Source organism: Saimiri boliviensis, chromosome 12, assembly GCF_048565385.1.
Source record: "Saimiri boliviensis isolate mSaiBol1 chromosome 12, mSaiBol1.pri, whole genome shotgun sequence".
In the NCBI taxonomy this organism is placed as follows: Eukaryota; Metazoa; Chordata; class Mammalia; order Primates; family Cebidae; genus Saimiri; species Saimiri boliviensis.
Genome location: NC_133460.1, coordinates 79,750,052 through 79,776,144, shown reverse-complemented (window position 1 = coordinate 79,776,144; position 26,093 = coordinate 79,750,052). Strand labels below are relative to the sequence as shown.

Here is a 26,093-nt window from a genome sequence, read left to right as displayed (position 1 = left end):
CACGTACTTTGTCTTCACAAAATCTTTGGATTCTTATCTTTCAACTGCATTTTCACAGAGCACATCAATGGATCTCTTTATCATTCTGGCCATTTGCCTTTCTTGTCTGATTCTTCTTTTTCTGTGGAATGGAAGCAATGCTAAAGGAAAACTCCCACCTGGCCCAACTCCTCTCCCCATTATTGGAAATATTCAACAGTTAAATAGTAAGAATATCAGCAAATCCATAAGCATGGTAAGTGTGGCTAATTTTCTTTTAGTTTTCTGCAGTGAGTAAGTCAGATAGCCTGATAGCCAAGCAACATATGGTGCCAGATACCAAGTTTTAAAGAGATGCCTTTACAGAGAGGTGTTCATTAGATACACAGATATGACTTTAGAATGTAGACAGATAGAAGAAAATGAGATCAGTAAATTTAAAAGAAATGAAGAAATCTGCAAGTCAGAAGCAAGTAAGTGTCTACTCCAGAATGGAGGTTTCAACTGGAAAGCAGTTATAGACTATACCACTAAGAGGAATATTGGGACTTTCATTTACAAAGGAGTTCATTTAGATTATATAAATTGTTTGTCTGTTTAATCCACCAGTGAAGTAATCTAACAATGCACCATCAGTCATTAGTACAAGAGTGCATTTGTATCAGTGAATCGGAAACAACTTATATACGAAGTGTTCTCAAAGATTAGGACCAGTTTCCTTGTATTGTGTATGTGGAGAGCCCAGTTGCTTGTGAAGAAAATGTTTTTCACAATTCCTTATTGATCTCAAAGTTTATCAGCGGTTCAACATGGCAGCAGTTGCCCAAGATGGGAGTCATTCCTGCCACCACTGGATCATTGCAAAGATCATTGATCTATGTTATAATTGTTGACATTACCAGGAGCAGAAATTCTCTGTTGATACTGTAATCCAGGTTGCTTTTTGTGTAACTATTTTTTGGTAAATTCTAGTGAAAATGGAACCGCTTTCAGTTTTTTAAATAAGCACTGATTTACAGAGCCACAACACTAAATTTTCCTGAAGTACAGATGAATTGAAATCAAGGACATTACTAAGGGTTCAGATCTTTCATATTTCATACTGTAGTTCATAATAAATGAGTCAATAAGTTCTCTACTCCCAGTTGTTTACAGAGAAGTTGCTCTCTAAAGCCTGAAGGAATTATCTGGAATCTGTCTTTTCCTTGAGAAAGCCAGTTACCAGAAAACTGTCTCTGGAAGTTCATTCTTCCTATACCTTGGCTTTGAATCTAAAGAGATTGTGTCAGCACTCCAGCTTGTCCAATTGTTAATTCATATATTTAAGCAGAATTAAAACCTCTGTAAACTTTAAATTCCATTTGTTTAAGATATAAATAAGAAATATTTTGCACAGGTTACTAAGTATATCATGTATTGAAGAAGTAATTATGCACCACACAAAGTGGTGCAAAATCTTTGCATGCCAAAGATTTTCAATGGTGAAAGAAAATTTTAAAAGACCCTATCATTATGGAACTTACAGTTTAGAGGAGAAGAATATATTTATGAAATAACAGTGCAACTAAAGTTATGATTACAAACTGTGTAACAGGGACGTGGTAGAAAGAGACCATGTAGTTTCAAGGGACTAACCAGTTAGAGGAGTAGTCAGCAAAGGGTTCTCTGAGGAAGTGAAGTTGGAGCTGATATGTAAAGAATGATTAGGAATTAAACAGATAAAATATCAGCAAAACCCAATTTCACGTGTTTTCTATCTGGGGGAGAATTGCTTCTGTCAGTGCAAAGACTCAAATTGCAAAATATTTGAAGAGATTTATTCTGAGCAAATATGAGTGACCATGGCCCATGACACAGCCCTCAGGAGACCCTGAGAACATGTGCCCAAGGTGGTCAGGGCCGGACTTGATTTTATACATTCATGCATTTTAATATATACACAGGAGACACCAGTCAATACATTTAAGATATACATTGGTTTGTGCAGAAAGGTGGGAAAACTTGAAGCAGTAAGTTGGGGGAGTACTTCCAGGATATCGATAGGTTTTAAAATTTTCTGATTGGCAATTGGTTGACTGAATTATTGTCAATAGAAAGGAATGTCTGGATTATGATAAGAGGTTGTGGGGACCAAAGTGTTAACATGCAGATGAAGCCTCCAGGCAGCACTCTTCAGAGAGAATAGGTTGTAAAAATCTGTGTTGATGTTAAATGCTAGTCAGTTTTTCTTGAATTCCAGAAAGGAAGAGGGCAGAGTAAGGCATGTTCAAGCCCCCTTCCTATCATGGCCTGAATCAGTCTTTCAGGTTAAATTTGGAGGGACCTGCCCTGGAGGAGGAAGTCCATTTAGATTGCTGGCGGTAAGAGTGGGCAGGCTCAGTTGGCAGGGGGCGGGGGGAGGCTTTGAATTTTAATTTCAGTTTACACTTCTCTCCCCAAAACCCCCAAAAAGGAGGACCAATGTGTTTGTAGTCCAGAGAGTACGTAAGAATATGGTACAAACTGAGAGCAGAGAGGGAAGCAGAGGGCAGAACATGCAGGATTTGCATGGATGTAAAGAACACTTGTTTTTATCATAAGAGCAATGTGATGCCATAAACATGCTTAAAGGACAGTCATGTTTACATCTTCCTTGTGAAAAGGTCACTATTATTTGTAGAATAAATTTTTAGGGCAGCAAAAGAAGTTCTACAATGGACAAGTTAAAAGAGTGTAAATCTTATATCATTTAGGATGCCACATAAGGTGATATTATAGAAAGACGATGCTAAAAGAAGATAGGAGTTTATTTCTGTCTCACATAAGGATCTCTACGTGACTGCTGGTGACTTGCCTCTCCTCCATGATGTCATTCAGATAACTAGTTTTTTTTATTTTAATCTTTTTAGTTCTAGTATTGAAGCAGGAGCAGCAAGGAACAAACCTCTCGAGTATCAAACTGAGGAAGGAAGTGGCTTTTTATTCAGCTGGGAGGTACAGGGGTCTACAGCCTCATTTACTGAGCTCCCAGAGAAGCAGCTTCTTTCCCCTTTTATAGGCTTACAATGCTAAAGGGGAAATTGAGGCAAAACTATGTCATTGTTCATTTGCTGGATGTCCTACCTTATAATCTTTTGGCTTCATTGATTTGCTAATTCATATGCAGTATGAGCAGGGACAGACAGGGGAGAGGGCTTACAGAGACAAGACGAAGTCAGTAAATTATCATTTGACAGAGGTATTTCCAGGAAGGAGCCTGGATCATGCAAACATTGATGGGCTCCGGCTGGTAATAACATTCATTTGCAACTCTTTCGAGGCTTATAGATAGCAGAGACACTAGGAACTGAAAAAGGGGAGTCATCTTTCCAGCTCTTTGGTATTTTATTTTATTTTTTCACCCTCCTTCCCATCCAGAGGAGAGGAGGAGGTGGAGGATAGAAAGAGGGAGGAGGGGAGGGGGGTCTTTCCTCTCATTTGTAGAATGAATTTTTAGGGCAGCAAAAACAGTTCTACAATGGGCAAGTTAAAAGAGTGTAAATCCTATATCATTTAGGATACCACATAAGCTGATATCACAGAAAGATGATGCTAAAAGAAGATAGGAGTTTACTTGTGTCTCACATAAGGGTCTCTAGGTGAGTGCTGGTGCCTTGCCTCTCCTCCATGATGTCCTTCAGATAACTAGTTTGTTTGTTTGTTTGTTTTTAAATCTTTGTAGTTCTAGTAACTTGTGCCCCTAGACTGTTTTTCTCATTTGCACATTCACAGTAGAGGCATCTCCATTCTATTATTTCAACACATAGGTGGGGCAGAAATGAAGGGGAAGCAATTATCTTTTATGCACCAATGTAGAATTTTAACACAACACTTGTGTTTATGTCAGTTCATGGAAACTTAGTCATATGGCTGCATCTAGCTTCAAGTTAAGCTGGGAAATATCTGTGACCACGCTGCTATGTTATTATGCATTACAAAAACATGGCACTGTCTTGTGCTAAAAAGAAATGATAGAGAACAATGATGTACAATTATTAGACTATATCTGAAGAAAGGAGATGGGCTTCCCTTAAACCAAAAAAGAAACACAGATTTACTCTAACTGTAAGAAAAAAGGAGAAACTTGGTATAATTATTAGTTTGACATAAAAAATTAATAATATAATAGGAACAAAATGCATAATATGCCCCTGCCATATAGTAGAGGCTGAATAAAAATAAATATTGAATCTGATACACTAATATCATTACTAATAAAACTGATAATTACAATTCAAATACTTTTTTCTTATCAAATAATTGGTTCTAAAACATTACATTTTATATGATAGGTAGATGAATATTGAAACATCTTTTCAGCAAGATTAAAAATAGTTCCCTCACTTACCTACATTTTGTTTTTGAAATTCACACTTTACTTGCATTTGCTGTTATTTTTCCAGCTGGCAAAAGATTATGGCCCTGTGTTCACTGTTTATTTTGGCATGAAGCCCACCGTGGTGTTGCATGGATACAAAGCAATTAAGGAAGCACTGATTGATCATGGAGAAGAATTTTCTGGCCGAGGGAGTTTGCCAGTGGTAGACAGAATTACCCAAGGATTAGGTATGCTTCCCATTGGAGTATGTGTGTGGGTTTGTAAGTTGTAAACACTTCAGAAAGTCTAAGAAATTGACAAATCATAAGTATTTAGAAAAATTTATCAAACACACTTTTCGTATTTTCTACATGAGGCTAAGAAGAATTTTTCTATAAAACGTCATTAATCTATATTTAAAATTTGTGAAAGTGACACATTGATCCCATTAAACATTAAATTCAATGATAACAAGCCATCTAACCACTAATTTTCTATGAATTTTGTTACAAAGACAAGTTCATTGTAAATTATGGTCAGTTAAAATAATGGAAAAGCAACAGAGAGATGAGAGAGAGGAGGAAAATTACTGAATTATCGTATTCACCAAATATTTTGCTTCCTGATCTTAGTCATGGATATGCAGAGATTAGTTTAGGAAGCTTGAATTGTGTGTATGGAACCACATGAGTTTGGAAAATGTCCATCTTTACCTTCAAATATGATTCTAAAACATGAAAAATATTAGAATCCAAGAAAATTCAAAGCATAAAGCAAATGTGTTCTGAAAAGATCATGGAGAAACACATAGTGAGTATGTAGCAGAATTGATACTAGAAAAAGCTTATTTGATTAAGTGCTTCAACTTTCTTCTATTTGTTATTAAAGCTAGCCTTAAACTGTCCAGGCTTCTGGTGGATCACAGGGTTCTGGCCAACAGAGATATGACCTGAATGGGGTCCTGACCTCTTCTGCATTGTTCTCTAAGAGGCTTCCTGGAAAAATTTTGTATGAGCTTGTTTTCCCCTTGATCTGGTCTTGAGTCTGGCAGCCTAGTATTGAACTTCTTTGGTGTTTACTTCCATATTTCATGGAAGAGTGTTAACAAATAGAGGGGGAATGTTAAATGGGTGAGTTATCTGTTTAGCGACTATACCCCTTATCTGAGGAATGGATTGTTAGGTCATTCCTTCCAAAGAAAAAGTGCTGTCTTACATTATCCTGAGAATTCCCCCGTCTTGTTGTTTCTCCTAAAATTCACTTAGTCTGAAAAGCCAGCCCTGAAAATTAACGTCTGACTAGGACTCACCATGTTTATTGCTGCAGGATCATAGAGCATTTTGCCTTTATAATTTCTAGTATCCTTGTAAAATGGGACAAAACATTCAGTTCACAGAATTATTTTGAATTTTAGTGAAGCTGGTGGAGAAAGAATAGTTTAGTAATATGTAAAATTGAGAATCCTGACAGTTGAATAGTAGTTTGGGTTAAGAGAGGAGACAGGTGAGGGAGGGCTCAGTGGGAATTCCTGAAGCGGACACCATTATATTTACATCCCTGCTGAAATGTCAGTATCGTTTCCTGAGATGAGAACTCTCAGCTCGTATTCATGACAATGAAGTATATTTTCTCTCTTTTTTCTTTTGTGTTGATAGGAGTTGTTTTTAGCAATGGAGAAAGATGGAAGCAAATCCGACGTTTCTCTCTCATGGTTTTGAGGAATATGGGGATGGGGAAAAAAACAATTGAAGACCGAATTCAAGAGGAAGCCTTGTGTCTGGTGGCAGCATTAAAAAAAACCAATGGTGTTTATTTCTGTTTATAATTAACACTAATTGTTTGGGTGGAATAAATGGTATTGTAAATAGACTACAAAATATTATGATGGCTGAAGTAGCATAGTTTACTTTTTGCTTATATAGCTGTAATTAAGAGGTGAAGTGTTTGGAATAACAGTCTTTTTAGGTACCAGGTTAATTGGGCTTTGATACCTTCAGCAGATGTCTTTCAGCGTCATCAATGGCTCATCCCTCTGTGTGACAGAAGAAGGAAAAATGGGGAAGTTAAAGAGCAAATACTATTTTAGGCCATGCATAGAAGTCGTACACATAACTTCTCTCATATGTACCACTTAGTAATAGGGCTACACCTAACTGCAAGAGAAGCTGGAAAATGTGGTTTACTCTGTGCACACAAAGAGAACATGAATTTTGGCAGTCAGCTAACAGTCTTGGCCACATAAGCTTGCAAAATTAGTTAACTTTTCTAGTAAATTATTTAAGAAATGCAGGGGTTGCTAACTACCTCCAAAGCGTAGGGCTGCAATTCACCTCTCATGAAGGAGTATGGATATGAAGAAATAGACCCACAGCAGCACAGATTCCTGCAGCATCTAGATATGTGTGTGCACATGCAGGGCTGAGAGAGGAGGTAGGGAAGAAAGGAGCAGGCAGGGCAGGCAAGGGGTAGGATCAGCATCATAAGTTATATGTGGTTTTATAATCTCATACATTGAATGAATATTTTTATGTGTTTAGCTTGTCAATGTTTTTCAAGAACATTATTAGCTGGATAGTAGAGTAATCCATTATTTTTGACTTACCTGAGTTTATTTAACTAATCCTCTATTTTGTCCAGATAAGTTGATTCTAGTTTTTCCTACTCTTAGTATACAAAAGTGCAACCCATATTAATTGTTTTAAATGTCTGACTACTTTCTTTGAATAAAATTTGAAAATAGAATTGATTGAGCAATGAAAATTGGGTTTTGGTACATATTATCTGTGAAATGATTTGTATCCTTAATTTGTATTGAAGAACTTACTATTAACTAGTTCAACTTTTCCCATGGTGACTATTGCCTTATCTCAACTTCCTGATTTATGATCATCCCAAATCTGCTTGATTCCACTTAGTTATTATCCCCTCACACTTTTGGGGAAGCCCATTTCATCACCAATAATGCTAACAGCTGGAAATTATTTTCCTATGTTGAGAAGAGCTAATTTTCCTTGTAACTTTTACTTTTTGATCTCAGCTTGCATTTTCCTCTAGAGTTGTAGTGTTGTGGTTATCACCACACACAGGCAAGAGGGACGTTATTTCTCATCCAAAATCTGGTTTAGATGTTTACACTAATGATGCCACACAAATACCAATAGGATATGAAAGTTTTATTACTCACATAATGTTGCTTTCAATCAACAGCAGGATGATACCCAACCGGGTCCCAAAATAATATTGAAAGAGCAGGGAGAGGATAGTGACATAAAGTTTTTGTGTCAATTAAGGGTTAGGGCTGGGTTGAAGATTCCTGTGTGCAGGCCAGGGCTTAAACTTCCTGTTTGTGCCATAGGAGGGATTACTGTTTGTGTGGCTTATAATTCCTGTTTGTGCCAGAGGAGGGAACCCTCAGGCATTTTTTTTTCCAGCTTTTCCAGATGGGATTGAAGGGGAAGAGTTCAGCATGAGTCTTCAAAACTTCTACCAATGGAACATTAAAAAATGAGGCCATGGTCTTTATTGCATATAGGAAACCTGTTTCTACCTACAGTGTATTTTTCTATAATTCCAATTTCTCTCATTATTTTTATTTTTTAAAAAAGACAAGCATATTTTTCAGCTGTGTTTTGTAATATTCTATTTCAAGTTTCTTCAGTGTTTTGATTTTCTTTTTACATTATTTCGTTTTCTGTTGGCATTGTGAGGATGCATCGACACTGACAATTAAATCCCATACATTAAAAGATATATTAAATGGCATCTTTCTATTTTGTATACCTTCTTGTGAATTAGAACATTTTCAAAAATGATATAAATAGGAGACTCCTTTGGGCAAATTTATATAAGTAAACTTGTCCTGATGAGACAGTTTTATTTGGAGAAACAACGCATTTTATTTTAGGCATTTAAAGTTTATAGCAATGGTGGCATGTTCAGGTAGTTTCTATTCGTAAAACATCTTAGAAGTCAATCATTTTGAACTATTTTAAACAGTCAATATTAGATTTATATGAAAATTATGTACTAACTTCTGACTGGTATTATTTATAGCATCTCCTTGTGATCCCACTTTTCTTCTGGGATGTGTTCCCTGCAATGTGATCAGCACCATCATTTTTCAGAATCGTTTTGACTACAGTGATCCGAAATTTCAAACCTTGATCAAGTATTTCAATGAAAACTTTGAAAATGTGAGCACCCCTTGGATACAGGTAAGCTCAAGGTTCTTTTAGAATGTGTAATAGTTTTCTAGCTTATCTATTGCTCATGCCTACCCCGTCTCTCTACCCTATTTAAAAATGTTCAAAGTAATGCTTATCAGATTCTCATTTGCAGCCCATTAGCGAGTTATCAAATCAATCTAAGGCAATAAAACTGAAAACACAAAATGAGATAGAATAGAAAAAATATATAATCTCAGAGTGCTTCATTTATAGCAAGATTTGTTTTGCTAAAACTTTTGTTGTTTTTTTAGATCCTCAGATATAGAAGGTAGTGATTTAAGATGTATTTCTTATTAAAGTACACGGTCAGAAAATGTTAGTAACCTATGTTTTACAATTATTAACAACTAAAATTCTATACTGATCGTGAAGTTATGATGTGTCCTACCTTCAAAGGATCCTAGAGAATAAATAATCTAATGTCTCTCATTTACTGGAATGGGAAACTGACCCAGAGCTATTAGGTATATTTTCCAAAATAGCCTAGCTAAATCAATAAACAAGCAGAATCTAGAATCTAGATTTCCTGATTCCATATCTAGTTTGATTCAAGCTGCCAGCCTGAATATATAATGTTGATGCCTTTCAAGATAATTAGGTCATTCGGGTATTGTCTAAAGCATGTTCTGTAAACCCTAGGACCAGCAAAAAAATGAGTCTGGAAAATATGCGCATTCTTCAGGTTGGAATGCCTAAATATTCATTCATTCTCTCTCTCTCTCTCTCTCTCTCTCTCTCTCTCTCTCTCTCTCTGTATTCAAACACACACACACACACACACACACACACACACACATACACACACATATATATGGAAGTTCCCAAGTCACTTAGCTTATATATATATAGATATACTATTCTTCATTGTAACAAATGTGTATGAGTCTTCATAAATTTTTAGAATATCCCCTGGTAAAACATGTATTGGGTATACTGGTATGAACAGAGGGTATTAGCTCTGAGATCACTAGTTTGGTGTGGTCAGATTATTAATTAACCTTATGAACTTCAATATCCTCATCTGAAGAGAGGTGACAACGGGTAATTTCCTGACTTCCTTCAGAGAGTTTTGGTAAGGAAATTAATGTGATTGACCTTGAAGTTGCTTTGTAACCTGTGCATACTGTCTCTACCTACTTTTTCAGTGCTCTATCCTTCAAATTCTGAATGCCTTCTTGGGCAGGAACCATGTCTATTCATCTTTATCTACTTAGCATATAGCCAGTGTCTGATAAATAATAAGGGCCTGTGTTTAGTGAATAAATTAATGAAGGATTCTTCTTTCTTTCAGCTCTACAATGCTTTCCCCTTTTTACGGGTTCTCCCAGGAGGTCATAATGTGATATTTAAAAACCATGCCTTGCAAGTAAATTTTATTTTGGAGAAGGTAAAAGAACATCAAGAATCTCTGGATATCAGTAATCCTCGAGACTTTATTGACTACTTTCTGATTAAAATGGAAAAGGTATAATGTGATCTTGATTTGATACTTTATCATTGTGGGTGACATGACTCACAGATATGCTTTGTTTTTTCTGGTAAAACTCAGATATGAAAACAAATTCTCTGTTCTAAAGTGTATTCATTGTTCATCCTATTACCTGTGTAAGCCATATTGAGTGTCTTGGGATATTTCTAAGTTCTCACTTTAAAAGACTTAAGTTTTATGTTTATCATGTTAAAGCTGGTTCTTTATTTGGGGGGCAGATTAAAACAAACACACACAAGCACACATCCATTCAAGACTGGTGATAACATATCACGATTCTGTGAACAGAAGATGTAACTAATGAGGGAACACAGGAATGGATAGGAACCCAGAAAGGCTGACTGTTGAAAATCTCTAAGAAATACTAAATCACAGATGAAGTAGATTTGAGGAAACTCTTAGATAAACAGGGAGGAGAAAATAGTTCCAGGAGATGCTGAGTGTAGTAATCAAGTTTGTGAAATTTTAAAAGAGGCTATCTTGATTGTAATTGAGGAACAGTGGTGGCTGTAATGACTGATGGAGTTGGAAGTAGTGCTGTAGTTTGGGCGTGTTTAGTTCCAGAAGCTTTTGAATGAAAAATTAGATATGATGAATAGACAATAGAAGCTAGAGTTGACAGTGATTAGCAGTGATGACTTAGTAAAAAGTATGTTTAAAAGAAATTACAAAGGAACTGATTGGCTCCAGTGGGTAAGAAAGTGAAGAATCAGAAAGGACTTGAAATTTTATAACTCCAATTATATTTTAACAGAAATCCTAACAGTTCATCTCACATAGTCTTTACCCATAGCACACCCTAATGTCTGGTTTAATTTGCCATGCATTAATGTCATAATGAACAGTGTTGTGTTAGTTGACAAGCTTTTTATTTATTAAGTAATTTTTATGTGTCGTTGCTAGGAAAAACACAACAAACAGTCTGAATTTACTATGGACAACTTGGTTGCTACCATATGGGATATGTTTAGTGCAGGGACAGAGACAACGAGCACCACAATGAGATACGGACTCTTGCTCCTGCTGAAGCACCCTGAGATCTCAGGTATGATCAGAGATGATGGGCAGGATCAGATTTAAGATAGAAATGAACAGAAAACACTGATAGCCATCCCACCATTTACCTGCCAACACAATGTACAAGAAAAGTTCTCATTAGTGCATCTACCTACCATTGGGTGGGTTCAATTCAAGTTAGTTCATAGTATAAAAAGAGAATAAAATGTTTAATGACAGAGATTTGAAGGGCAGAGGTCATTATTCTCCCTGCTATGGTGCAGTATTCTTGATTTGGGTTGGAACAGTTGCAGTAACAGAGTTGTCTCAGAATCTAGAAAGAACTAGGTTCTCTCATTCCCTCAAAAGCTCTCACTTGATGTGCCTTCCGTGTTTAGATAAATATGTTTTCATCAAAAGATATTTCTATGAAATGCATCTGCAATGTAGGGATTCATTCAATAAAGTTCGAATCTTTCTCCACCAAACGACTGAATCTCAAGGGTTATACACCCTTTCCCACATTATTTTCTAGAAAACCCTTTTGGATAGACACATTTTTCCTCATAAACATAATTTCTCTTTCAAATTTAACTTTTTCATTTTTCCACCTCTTTTTTACTGAGTCTTCATCTAAGAGGATGTTTCTTTCACTACTGTATCATGGTTTTTGATTTGGTGCGTTGAGATCTATTTAGTATGATTAAACCTCATGAAGCTTATGTCCATGATATCAGCACCAAAATTTTCCCCTTTAAGTTTTTTTTTTGCCCTCCCATTATAAATAGGACATGTTTTCTGAGTACTGAAATTTAGAAGCATATCTGCAAATTTTATGACATTGTGAGATATGGTGCTTCTCTTTTTCTTTCATTTGACCCAGTCTTTGTTAGCTAAATACTTCTGTTTTATAAGACCTATGTTGATTATGACCAGAATTTGCATATGACATTCCTCTCCAAACCTTCAATCTTTTGCACATTGCAAATACTCTGTGTTATATTCCATATCACTCCCAGTTTCATTTTCCAGGTGGATGTTTTCTTAAGTCATGTCCACATATATTTTTCTTTCCTTTCTCTCCTCATCTTTTACTATGCTATTCTATTGAGCATTTCAACTGTATTGCTAGTTCCTGACCACTTTATGTCTCCGCTGTCTTCTATATAAAACTCCAGCCTCTCAGCCTGAGAAGGGGATATTTAAAACATGCCTCAAATTTGTTTTATTTTTGATAGCTATCAAAATACAGAATTTGCACATGCTCTATTACAAAGATAGATTCTTCAGCTAGTACATAAATAACATTTAACTAAAGCAGCAGTGTGGCATTGTTATTTTGAAAAATGAGTTCTAGACTTTAATAGCAGTGGCTTTGAATTCTGATTCTACTAATAGATGGCTTGTTTGACCTGCAGACACATGACTACTCTCCATATCTCATCCCTTATCTGCTCAAAGGGGATAATACTGGAAAGACCTCATATTCCCTGAGCATTCTGAGGAAACTTTATTTACTTCTCTGGACTTTTTTCTTTGTAAAATACATAAAATAATACCTGACACATAGAATAATACCTCACACATACTTTTTTCTTTGTAAAATATATAAAATAATACCTGACACATACTGCACTATTCATAAAGTAATATAATGAATAGTGCAGTACGTTCATCCTATATTAGTAATACTTTCTAAATAAATGTTAACTTAATTTTCTGTGCTGAATCAAGTAAATATTTTATGTTTTTCTATTTGTTAAGCATTTCCTGAACTACATTGTGTGTTCTTAGATTATTGAAACTTAAATATTTAAGATAAAATTGGCATATATAAAGCGGTTGAACTACATGATCTTCAGCGATTCTTCAGAATCCCAGATCTTTGCATCTGTCAAGAAAAAGTACACAGAGTAGGGAATCAGAGTTGAGAACTGAATGTCATCATGAAATTGTACTTCATGCCTGCATATATTTAAGTATCTAATGAACTTTCAGCTTGTCCAAGAAATGCAAACTTTTTTTTTCATTCCTGTGGAGGTGGTAACATAATTTTCCATCTGTCCATTTCCAATGACAATGGGACAGTGATGAAAGGATCAAACAAGTGGTACTTCAAGTTTTTTATTCATTTCACATAAATTCTGATTCCTGCCTTGCCAGCTAAAGTGCAGGAAGAAATCGATCAAGTGGTTGGCAAAAACCGAAGCCCTTGCATGCAGGACAGGAGCCGCATGCCCTACACAGATGCTGTGGTGCATGAGATCCAGAGATACACTGACCTCGTCCCCACCAGCCTGCCCCATGCAGTGACTCAAGATACTCACTTTAGAGAGTACTTTATTCCAAAGGTGAGAGATACTATGTCTATACTCTTCCTTAGGAGTCTTAGGCCATCAAATGTCATAGTGGTAGAACTTTAGATTGCCTAATCTTCTACAGGTATGGCACAGTCATAACTCTGTCATCCTATCCCGTGACCACATATTTCTTCCCTTCTAGTTTTTGATACACATTTCTAAATATGATAGTGCTTAGACTCCCGCAGGATTTTCAGTGCTTTGATAGCTCCACACTCTGCCTGTCCATTGGCCCAATGTGCTATCCTGTTCTTTGCTTTCAATTTTATGTTTTATTACTCCCACCAATTAATCAGTATCCTATATCCCCACCTCCTTCTGTACCTTCCTTGTCACTTACTTGTGAAAAGTGCAATACGAAAGTCTCCTTCCTCCCGGCTGATTTTTGGCTACTGATCCCTGCTGGAAAAGACCACGCAGCCCAGTAGGTTGATATTGTTATCAATTCCAAATGTGTTGGCTTAATTTTGATCAATGCCAAATGAACCTTACCCAATAATCCTGCTTTACAATGGTAACTCAACTTGCTCCACAATGACTTTCAACCTAGAACTCTTTTCAATCTTTCATTATCTTCTTTTTATTTGACAACCTTTTTTTCCATCTCAGTCAGTGAAAGTGGACTCTTCTAATGCCTACTTGGCTACATTCACACCATTTGATTCTCTCTCATGTCAGTTGCTGTGACAGAAGGGCTGTCTTCTGATCTAATAGAAGCTGTTTTACCTGTGGCATGGATCCCTTCTCTCTTACTTTTCCAATGATCCTCCTTAAATAATTATTTCTTCTTCCTTCCTCTTCATCATCTCCTTTCATGCTGGCTCCTTTTTATTAGCCTCGGAGCATCATCAATTCTCTTTTTATAATTTATGATTGACACATAATAATTGTACATATTTATGGATAACAATGTTTTGAAACATGTATGAGTTGTGTTAATGATTACATCAGGATAATTAGTATCTTGATTACCTTGAACATTTATCATTTATTTGTGATGAAAGCATTCAAGAACCTCCCTTCTAGCTATTTTGAAATATATTTGTATTAGTCCATCTCCATGCAGCTGATAAAGACATACCAGAGACTGGGCAATTTACTAAAGAAAGAGGTTTATTGGACTTAACAGTTCCACGTGGCTGTGGAGGCCTCCCAATAATGGTGGAAGAAAAGGATGAGCAAGTTGAATCTTACATGGATGGCAGCAGGCAAAGAGGGAGGTTATGCAGAGAAACTCTAATTTTTTTTCTTTTTTTTTTTAAATTGCATTTTAGGTTTTGGGGTACTTATGAAGAACATGCAAGATTGTTGCATAGGTACACACACGGCAGTGTGATTTGCTGCCTTCCTCCCCGTCACCTGTATCTGGCATTTCTCCCCATGCTATCTCTCCCCAACTCCCTGCCCCCCACTATCCCTCCCCTGTTTCCTCCCGACAGACCCCAGTATGTGATGCTCCCCTCCCTGTGTCCATGTGTTCTCCTTGTTCAACAACCACCTATGAGTGAGAACATGTGGTGTTTAATTTTCTGTTCTTGTGTCAGTTTGCTGAGAATGATGGTTTCCAGGTTCATCCATGTCCCTTCAAAGGACACGAACTCATGGTTTTTTATGGCTGCATAGTATTCCATGGTGTATATATGCCACATTTTCCCTGTCAAGTCTATCCTCGATGGGCATTTGGGTTGGTTCCAAGTCTTTGCTATTGTAAACAGTGCTGCAATGAACATTCGCGTGCATGTGTCCTTACAGTAGAATGATTTATAATCCTTTGGATATATACCCAGTAATGGGATTGCTGGGTCAAATGGAATTTCTATTTCTAGGTCCTTGAGGAATCACCACACTGTCTTTCACAATGGTTGAACTAATTTACAGTCCCACCAATAGTGTAAAAATGCTCCTATTTCTCCACATCCTCTCCAGCATCTGTTGCCTCCAGATTTTTTAATGATCACCATTCTAACTGGTGTGAGATGGTATCTTAATGTGGTTTTGATTTGCATTTCTCTAATGACCAGTGATGATGAGCATTTTTTTGTATGTTTGTTGGTCTTATGTTTGTCTTCTTTTATAAAGTGTCTGTTCATATACTTTGCCCACTGTTGAATGGGCTTGTTATTTTCTTGTAAATCTGTTTTAGTTCTTTGTAGATTCTGGATAGTAGCCCTTTGTGAGATGAGTAGATTGCAAAAATTTTTTCCCATTCTGTTGGTTGCTGATAGACTCTAATGACTGTTTCTTTTGCTGAGAAGAAGCTGTGGAGTTTGATTAGGTCCCATTTGTCTATTTTGGCTTTTGTTGCCAATGCTTCTGGTGTTTTAGTCATGAAGTCCTTGACTATACCTATGTCTCGAATGGTTTTGCCTAGATTTTCTTCTAGAGTTTTTATGGTGTTAGGTCTTATGTTTAAGTCTTTAATCCATCTGGAGTTAATTTTAGTGTAAGGTGTTAGGAAGGGGTCCAGTTTCTCCTTTCTGCACATGGCTAGCCAGTTTTCCCAACACCATTTGTTAAACAGGGAATCCTTTCCCCATTGCTTGTTTTTTTCAGGTTTGTCAAAGACGAGATGGTTGTAGATGTGTGGCATTTCCTCCAAGGCCTCTGTTCTGTCCCATTGATCTATATTTCTGTTTTGGTACCAGTACCATGCTGTTTTGATTACTGTAGCCTTGTAGTATAGTTTGAAGTCAGGTAGTGTGATGCCTTCAGCTTTGTTCTTTTTGCTTAGAATTGACTTGGCTATGTGGGCTCTCTTTTGGTTCCAGATGAAGTTTAAGGTGTTTTTTTCCAGTTCCGTGAAGAAGGTCATTGGTAGCTTAATGGGGATAGTGTTGAATCTGTAAATTACTTTGGGCAGTATGGCCATTTTCATGATATTGATTCTTCCTAACCATGAGCATGGAATGTTTCTCCATCTGTTTGTGTTCTCTCTTATTTTGTTGAGCAGTGGTTTGTAGTTATCCTTGAAGAAGTGCTTTACATTCTATTTAGTTTTATTCCTAGGTATTTTATTATCTTTGAAGCAATTGTGAATGGCAGTTTGTTCTTGATTTGGCTCTCTTTAAGTCTGTTATTGGTGTATAGGAATGTGTGTGATTTTGGCACATTGATTTTGTATCATGAGACTTTGCTGAAGCTTCTCATCAGTTTCAGGAGATTTTTGGGCTGAGACAATGGGATCTTCTAAATATACAATCATGTCATCTGAAAACAGAGACAATTTGACTTCCTCCTTTCCTAATTGAATAACATTTATTTCAATTTCTTGCCTGATTGCTTTGACTAGAACTTCCAATGCTATATTGAATAGGAGTGGTGAGAGAGGGCATCCTTGTCTAGTGCCAGATTTCAAAGGGAATGCTTCCAGTTTTTGCCCATTCAGTATGATAGTGGTTGTGGTTTTGTCATAAATTGCTTTTATTATTTTGAGATACGTTCCATCAATACCTAGTTTATTGAGAGTTTTTAGCATAAAGGGCTGTTGAATTTTGTCAAAGGCCTTCTCTGCATCAATTGAGATAATAATGTAGTTTTTGTCTTTGGTTGTTTATGTGGTGAATTATGTTTATCGACTTGTGTATGTTGAACCAGCCTTGCATCCCCGGGATGAAGCCTACTTGATCATGGTGGATAAGGTTTTTGATGTGCTGTTGCAATCGGTTTGCCAGTATTTTATTGAAGATTTTTGCATCTATGTTCATCAGGGATATTGGCCTGAAGTTTTCTTTTCTTGTTGAGTCTCTGCCAGGTTTTGGTATCAGGATGATGTTGGTCTCATAAAATGATTTGGGAAGGATTCCCTCATTTTGAATTGTTTGGAATAGTTTCAGAAGGAATGACATCAATTCCTCTTTGTATGTCTGGTAGAATTGAGCTGTGAACCCATCTGGACCAGGGCTTTTTTGGGGTGGTAGGCTATTGATAACTGCCTCAAATTCACCCCTTGTTATTGGTCTGTTCAGGGTTTCACCTTCTTCCTGCTTTAGGCTTGGGAGGATGCATGTGTCCAGAAATTTATCCATTTCTTCCAGGCTTACTGGTTTATGCGCATAGAGTTGTTTGTAATAACCTCTGATGATGGTTTCTGTTTCTGTGGAATCTGTGTTGATATCCCCTTTATTGTTTTTTATTGCATCTATTTGATTATTCTGTCTTTTTTGTTGTTGTTGTTAATCTGGCTAGTGGTCTATTTTATTTATCTTTTTGAAAAACCAGCTCCTGTATTTATTTTTTTGAAGGTTTTTTTTTTAATGTCTCTATCTCCTTCATTTCTGCTCTGATCTTGGTTATTTCTTGTCTTCTGCTAGCTTTTGAATTTTTTTAGATCTTGCTCCTCTAGCTGTTCAATTTTGATGGTAGAGTGTCGATATTAGATCTTCCCTTGCTTCTCTTGTGGGTATTTATTGCTATATATTTTCCTCTAGACACTGCTTTGAATGTGTCCAAGGGATTCTAGTATGTTGTGTCTCCATGCTCATTGGTTTTGAAGAACATCTTTATTTTCACCTTCATTTCATTGTTTATCCAGTCAACATTCAAGAGCCAGTTGTTCAGTTTCCATGAAGTTGTGCAGTTCTGAGTTAGTTTCTCAATTCTGAGTTCTAACTTGATTGCACTGTGGTCTGAGAGACTGTTTGTTATGATTTTCATTATTTTTCATTTGCTGAGGAGTGATTTACTTCCAATTACGTGGTCAATTTTAAAGTAGGTGGGATGTGGTGCTGAGAAAAATGTAAATTCTGTGGATTTGTGGTGGAGAGTTCTGTAAATGTCTATTAGGTTTGCTTGGTCCAGGTCTGAGTTCAAGTCCTGGATATCCTTGTTAATTTTCTGTCTGGTTGATCTGTCTAATATTGACAATGGGGTGTTAAAGTTTCCCACTATTATTGTGTGGGAGTCTAAGTCCCTTTGTAAATCATTAAGAACTTCCTTCATGTATCTGGGTGCTCCCCTATTGGGTGCATATATCTTTAGGATCGTTAGCTCTTCTTGTTGCATTGATCCTTTTACCATTATGTAATGTCCTTCTTTGTCTCTTTTGATCTTTGTTGCTTTAAAGTCTATTTTATCAGAGACTAGGATTGCAACTCCTGTTTTTTTTGTTTTTTTTTTTTTTCCTCTCCATTTGCTTGGTAAATCTTCCTCCATCCGTTTGTTTTGAGGCTTTGTGTATCCTTGCATGTAAGATGGGTTTCCTGGATACAGCACACCAATGGGTTTTGGCTTTTTATCCAATTTGCCAGTCTCTGTCTTTGGATTGGGGTCTTTAGCCCATTTATATTTAGGGTTAATATTGTTATGTGTGAATTTGATCTTTCCATTTTGATGCTAGCTGACTGTATTGCCCATTAGTTGATGTAATTTCTTCATTATGTCGATCATCTTTACCATCTGGTGTGTTTTTGGAGTGGCTGGTACTGGTTATTCCTTTGTATGTTTAGTGCTGCTTTCAGGAGCTCTTGTAAAGCAGGCCTGGTGGTGATGAAATCTCTGAGTACTTGCTTGTTTGTAAAGGATTTTATTTCTCCTTCGCTTATGAACCTTAGTTTGGCTGGATATGAAATTCTGGGTTAAAAGTTATATTCTTTAAGGATGTTGAATATTGGCCTCCACTCTCTTCTGGCTTGTAGGGTTTCTGCTGAGAGATCTACTGTGACTCTGATGGGCTTACCTTTGTGGGTACCCGATCTTTCTCTCTGACTGCCATTAGTGTTTTCTCCTTTATTTCAACCCTGGTGAATCTGACAAATATGTGCCTTGGGGTTGCTCTTCTTGAGGAATATCTTTTGGTGTTGTCTATATTTCTTGGACTTGAATATTAGCCTGCCTTGCTAGGTTGGTGAAGTTTTCCTGGATTTATCCTGAAGAGTATTTCCAGCTTGAATTCATTGTCTCTGTCACATTCAGATACACCTATCAAACGTAGATTAGGTCTTTTCACATAGTCACATATTTCTTGGAGACTTTGTTCATTTCTTTTTACCCTTTTTTCTCTAATCTTGCCTTCTCATTTTATTTCATTCAGTTGATTTTCAACCTCTGATATCCTTCCCTCTGCTTGGGCAATTTTGCTGTTGAAACTTGTGCATGCTTCGTGAAGTTCTCATGTTGCGTTTTTCAGCTCCATCAATTCACTTATATACCTCTTAAGCTGTTTATTCTTGTTTGCATTTCATCAAAACTTTTTTTTTCACGGTTCTTAGTTTCTTTGCATTGGGTTGGAATATGTTCTTTTAGCTAGTTTAAATAATAAGAGAGGTTTCTTATTACCCACCTTCTAAAGCCTGTTTCTGTTAATTCATCAGACTCATTCTCCATCCAGCCTTGTTCCCTTTCTGGTGAGGAGTTATGATCCCTTGGAGGAGGAGAGGCATTCTGGTCTTGGGTGTTTTCATCTTTTTTGTGCTGGCTTCTTCCCATCTTTGTGTATTTATTTACCTGTGGTCTTTTTATTTGGTGACTTTCAGGTGGGGCTCTGAGTGGATGTCCAGTTTGTTGATGATGAAGTTCTTTCTTTCTGTTTTTTAGTTTTCCTTCTAACAGTCAGGCCCCTCTGCTGTAGGACTGCTAAAGGTCCTCTCTAGGCCCTGCTTGCCTGGGGCTCACCTGCAGTGGCTGCAGAACAGTAAGGGTTGCTACCAGTTTCTTCTTCTGCTATCTTTGTCCCAGAAAGATATCCACCAGATGTCAGTCTGAGCTCTTCTTTATGAGGTGACTCTTTGGAATATAGGGGGATCAGGGAGCTGCTTGAGGAGACAGTCTGTCCTTTTTAGGAGCTCAAGTGCTGAGCTATGAGCTCTGTTTTCCATTCAGAGCTGCTGGGCAGGTACATTTAAGTCTGCTGCAGCAGAACTCAGAAATGCCTTCCCCCCATCCCAGGTGCTCTGTCCCAGGAAGATAAGGCTTTATTTATAAGTTTCTGTCATGCTGCTACCTTTTTTCAGGACTGCCCTGCTCAGCAAGGAGGCAGCCTAGTCATAGTCTGCCTGTAGAGGTTTTGCTGTGTTGCTGTGGGCTCTGCCTGGCAGCTGTGTGAACTTCCCTGCAGTCCTGTTTATAGGGGTATGTTTAGAACTGCCTTGGCAATGTCGGCCCACCTCTGTAATGGCAGACTCTCTCTGTAATGGTGGACAGCCTCAGCAATGGCCGGCCGCCTTGGCAATGGTGGATTACCTTGGTATTGATGGACTCCATTGGTAATGGTGGATGCTCCTCCCCAACAGAGCTGGACCATCCTGGGTTCAGCTGTGCTTGCTGTGAAACTCTCAATCCAGAGCATTTCAGATTGCTGATTTTTGTGGGGGTGGGACCGTCTGAGCCTTATCACGTGGTTCCCTGCCTCATATCCCCCCCCCCCATTTTTTTTTTAGTTGAATGCGTGACTCTGTCTCCCAGGCATCCCAGTCACCAGTTGATATGGTGTCCTTATTTGTGTGATTTCTTGTGCATAGACCCGCTGCATCGGCTCAAACAGCCACTGGAAACTCTGGGTGCTTTTTTGCCAGTGAATCTCCTGTCCTAGCTCCCTGTTTCAGTCCCCATTTTTTCAGTTGAACAGGTGACTCTCTTTCTCAGGGGTTCCAGTCACTAGTTGGAAAGGCATCCAGATTTGTGTGAGATTTTGTGCAGAGACCTGCTGCGCTGGCTGAAACAGCTGCACTGGGGGCTTGTGATACTTTTTCGCCGCAGAATCTCCTGGCCTGGCTCCCTGTTTCAGCCCCCTTTTTATCAGTTGAATAGGTGACTGTGTCCCCCAGGTGCTCCAATCGCTAGCTTAAAGGGCACCCGGACCCATGTATTTTGTATGGAGACCCGCTGTGCCAGCCAAAAGAGCTGTGCTGGTGACCCATGAGGCTCCTCCCCCTGGGAATCTCCTGGTCTATGGGCAATAACAATCCATCTGGAAATGCGGTGTCCACTCACCCTCCATGCTCTTGCTGGGAGCTGCAATCCTGAGCTGCTCCTAATCAGCTATCTTGGCTCCCTTCTCCTTTCTGGACTTTTTCATCTATTTTCTTGGTCTATGCCTTTTTTTTTTTTTTTGTCAGTGCCATGTTGTTTTGGTACTTTGTTATATATGTGTGTGTATGTGTTTGTGGGTGTATTTTTTTTTTTTTTTTTGAGATGTAGTTCTACTCTGTCACTCAGGCTGTAGTGCAGTGGTGTGATCTCAGCTCACTGCAACCTCTGCCTCCCAGGTTCAAGTGATTCTCCTGCCTCAGCCTCCTGAGTAGCTGGGACTACAGATGCCCACCACCATGTCTGGCTATTTTTTGTATTTTTAGTAGAGATGGTGTTTCATCATGTTTGCCGGGCTGGTCTTGAACTCCCAACTTCAAGTAATCTGCCTGCCTTAGCCTCCCAAAGAGCTGGGATTACAGGCCTGAGCCACCATGCCTGGCCTTTGTTATATATTTTGAAGTTAGATAGTATGCTCTCACTAGCTTTTTTCCTTTTGCTCAAGATTACTTTGTCTACTCAGGGTCTTTTGTAGTTCCACACAAATATAAAGGTGGTTTTTTCTATTTCTGTAAAAAATATCATGTTTATTTTTATAGGCAGTGCATTGAATCTGTAGATTGTTTTGGCTAGTATGAATATTTTAGGAATATTAATCAGTGGACAAGGATATCTCCATTTATTTGAATCTTCCATTTTTTTTAGTGTTTTATAATTTTCATTGTATAGACTTTTCAACTCCTAAATTAAATTTATTCTTAGATATTTAACTTTTGTTTACTTACCTGAACACTAGGACTTCTGGTACTATGTGGAATACATGTGGTAAAAATGAGTATCTTTGTTTTGTTTCAAGTCTTAGATAAAATTTTTTTCAGTTTTTTCATGTTCAGTAAGGTGTTGGTCATGGATTTGTTCTACATGGCTTTTGTTATGGTGGAGTAGATTCCTTCAATACATGTTTTTGAATGTTTTTATTATGAAAGGAAGTTGAATTAAATCAAATGGTTTTTCTATGTTTATTGAGATGTTCACATGGTTTTTATCTTTCCTTTTGTTTAATTATCTGTCTCTTTTATTGATTCGTGTATGTTGAACCACCTTTGCATCCCTGGGATGAATCCCACTTGATCATGTTGAAGAATCTCTTTGATTTGTTGTTGAATTTAGTTGCTTGTATACATATATATATATATATATTTTTTTTTATTTTTTTATTTTTTTATTTTTATTTTTTTTTTTTTTTGATGGAGTTTCACTTTTGTTGTCAAGGCTGTTGTGCAGTTGTGCAATCTCAGCTCACAGCAATCTCCGCCTCCCAGGATCAAGCAATTCTCCTGTCTCAGTCTTCCAAGTAGCTGGGATTACGGGCATGCACCACTGCACCTGGCTAATTTTGTATTTATAGTAGAGATGGAGTTTCTCCATGTTGGTCAGGCTGGTCTTGAACTCCTGACCTCAGGTGATCTGCCTGCCTTTGCCTCCCAAAGTGGTGGGATTACAGGCATGAGCCATTGTGTTCAGCCTACTTATATTTTGTTAAGATTTTTTGCATCTATGTTCTTCAGAGACATTGGCCTGCAGTTTTCCTTTTCTTCTTGTGTCTTTGATATCAGAGGAATCATGGCCTCATAGAATGAGTTTGGAAGTATTTCCTCCATTTCAATTTTTTGGAAGGATTTGAAATAAACTTTCTTGGTGTTTTTAAACTTGGTAGAATTCAGCAGTGAATATAAAAATATAGTCTGACTTTTCTGTGGTGAGAGATCTTTATTACTAATTTAATTTCATTACTCAATTATTAACTTATTCAGGTTTTTTATTTGTTTGTGATTCAATCTTGGTACATTATATAAGTCCATAAATTTATCAGTTTCTTCTAGATTATCTAATTTTTAATAATAGTCTCTAATGATATTTTGCATTTCTGTGGTCCAGTTGTAATGGCTCTTTTTTGTCTTTCATTTTACTTATTTTGATCTTCCCTGTTTCTTCATAGTCTAGCTGAAGGTTTGTCAGTTTTGCTTATCATTTCAAACAAAAAAACCCAAAACTCTCTCTTTCATTGACTTCTTTGTATCTTACCTAGTTCCTATATTCATTGTGTATTTTATTGATTATGCTATAATATTTACTATTTTTGTGCTTCTACTTATTTTGGATTTGGTTTGTTTTTGTTTTTCTAGTTTCTTATGTTTTAGTGTCAGATTGTTATTTTGAGATCGTTCTCTTTTTGATTTAAGGGTTGTTTTAAACTCCATTCTTAGCATTGCTTCTACTGTATCTCATAGGTTTTGGTATATTTTACTTTCCTTATAATTAGTCTCAAGAATTTATAAAATATTTCCTCTTAATTTTTTTATTAACTCATTCATTCTTTATAAACATGTTGATTAATTTTTAGGTATTTGGATACTTTCCATTCTTGATTTCTAGGTTTATTTCACTGTTTTCAGGAAAAAAAAAATACTTGAGTTTAATAAATTTGTTGAAACTTGTTTTGTGGCTGCCATATGATTTATACTGGAGAGTGTTTTATGCACTGTTTAGAATAGTGTATATTTTGTAGCTGTTGGGTGGAATGTACTGTGCATACCTACTAAGTCAGGTCAAAGGAGCAGTTTAACACCATTGTTTTTTGGTTGATTTTGATGTCTGAATGATCTGTCTATTGCTGAAAATAGGGTGTTTTCTATTATTATGTTGGAGTCTGCCTCTCCCTTTAGGTCTATTAATATTTGCTTTATATATTTAAGTGCTTTGATGTTGAGTGCATGTACATTTATAATTTTTATATCCACTTGATGAAATTCCCCTTAGTCATCATACTGATCACCTTCTTTGTCTCTTCTGACAGGTTTTAATTTAAAGTCTTCCCTTGGAATTCATGGGGAATTGATTGCAGGACTCTTCGTAGATAGTAAAAACCACATAAACTCAAGTCCCATAGTCAGCCCTGCAGAATCCACACATACAAAATGTCGGCCTTTCTTATCTATGGCTTTTGCATTCCATGAACACTGTATTTTGATCTGGTTTATCTTTTTCTCTTTCATTCAGGGCACAACAATATTAACAGATCTGAGTTCTGTCCTGAACGATGACAAGGAATTTCCCAATCCAGAGAAGTTTGACCCTGGCCACTTCCTGGATGAAAGTGGCAACTTTAAAAAGAGTGATTATTTCATGGTTTTTTCAGCAGGCAAGCAAGATTTTTTCTTCTTATGTGTACATCAGGAGTCAAGTGAAATAAGGAAGGGCTCTGCATGGAGGCTTCTTGAAATTGCCTGTCTGTTTATGGAGTGGTGAATGATTAATAATGGCTGAGGTGAGGGGAACTGGGTGGAAGATGTGGAAAGAAACGACTCCCTAAGAATTGCCTGTGGCCAGTTGGTGACATTTCTTTTTATAGCTGGCAATAATAAGCTCTCAGCCATTTTTTTAAAAGGAGGTATGTGGCAGGATTTATCCTTTAGAATCCAGATGACAATGAATAAATCTATTTACTTTTCAAGTCTAGGGTCAGAAGTTTATGGAGAAGTAGATACAGTGTTGTGTATTGTGCTAGTTGGGATAGACTTGTGTGCGTGCGTGCGTGTGTGTGTAAAGGTGTCACTGGAAAGCTACAGCACAGCAGTTCCAATATGCATGCACAAAAATTTTTCATGTAGTACCCACCCAGAAATAGCTGCTAAAAAAATGAAACCACGTTTGGGTGTAAGTAGAAAAAGCTGTAGGTTCATTATTCATTCATTAATATATTTCTTCATTCCATATTAATTTAAACCTTTCTGGGTATTAACTCAGCTCCAGAATTAAATGAGTAATGAACTTGTGTGTTACTTTTAGGAAAAAGAGCTTGTGCTGGAGAAGGCCTGGCCCGCATGGAGCTGTTTTTAATCCTGACCACCATTTTGCAGAATTTTACCTTGAAACCTCTAGTTGATCCAAAGGATATTGACACCACCCCAGTTCACAAAGGGCTTGGCTCTGTACCACCCTCCTATGAGCTTTGTTTCATTCCAGTCTGACAAAATGTCAGGCTGCTAGAGCAAGGCCCTTCAGTCTCATGTAAAAAAAAGCCAGCTGTTTCCTGTCCTGTGTGTCAACCATCATCTACTCCTTCCTTAAAAGCAGGAAGGCCGTCTCTGAGCCTTATCTCTTTTAATTTTACCCATCCTTCAAAATCCATTCCAATTTTTCCTGTATGAAAGAAAATTTATTTTTTCATCTCCAATAAAATTCTACTTGTAACAGAATCCTAAGATGATAAGCTACATTGTATCTGTAGTGCATATGAAATGGAAAGCACTCTATAAATGCCGTATTTGGCTTTGCTACCACAAATGAAAAAAATCAGAAATTATCTGAGATTTTTTAAAAAGTTAAAAGTATTAAAACATGAACTTTGTTAATCTCTCACTCCTGTCTATGGGAATGATGTCTTGACGATTAACTTGTATACTTTGTCTTTTCCCAGTGTTTATTAAAATATAATTACATGTGTATATGTGTATGTGTTGGATATATATGGCGTGTATGTGTTTATTTTTGCATCTATGTGTATACATGTAGAGAAAAAAGAAAGGAAGCTCATTCCAGCCAAAGGGAATAATATGAGATAAACTTGAATTAGCCAGTCTGTCCCAGGATATCTTTTCTTTTTTTCCCCTAGTGGTTAAATACACACATACGTGGACACACACAGATGTACAGACATATTAAGGCAAAGAAGAGGGGAATAT

At 37.1% G+C, this 26,093-nt stretch overlaps 1 protein-coding gene across 1 annotated transcript; it reads left to right on the top strand.

The window, feature by feature from the left end:
- Positions 1–25,856, top strand: CYP2C76 (cytochrome P450 family 2 subfamily C member 76). The gene is made up of 9 exons (XM_003922366.3): positions 1–235; positions 4,401–4,563; positions 5,971–6,120; positions 8,369–8,529; positions 9,833–10,006; positions 10,934–11,075; positions 13,190–13,377; positions 24,409–24,550; positions 25,198–25,856. The coding sequence occupies exons 1-9, from the start codon at positions 68–70 to the stop codon at positions 25,377–25,379; spliced, it is 1,470 nt and encodes a 489-aa protein (XP_003922415.1). The 5' UTR covers positions 1–67; the 3' UTR covers positions 25,380–25,856.
- The last annotated feature ends 237 nt before the right edge of the window (positions 25,857–26,093 follow it).

Excerpts from the sequence above, each read along its gene's own strand:
- CYP2C76 (XM_003922366.3), top strand. The coding sequence starts at position 68 with ATGGATCTCTTTATCATTCTGGCCATTTGCCTTTCTTGTCTGATTCTT. Across the intron at positions 11,076-13,189 it reads GAAGCACCCTGAGATCTCAG|CTAAAGTGCAGGAAGAAATC; the intron begins GTATGATCAGAG and ends CTGCCTTGCCAG. Across the intron at positions 24,551-25,197 it reads TTTCATGGTTTTTTCAGCAG|GAAAAAGAGCTTGTGCTGGA; the intron begins GCAAGCAAGATT and ends TGTTACTTTTAG.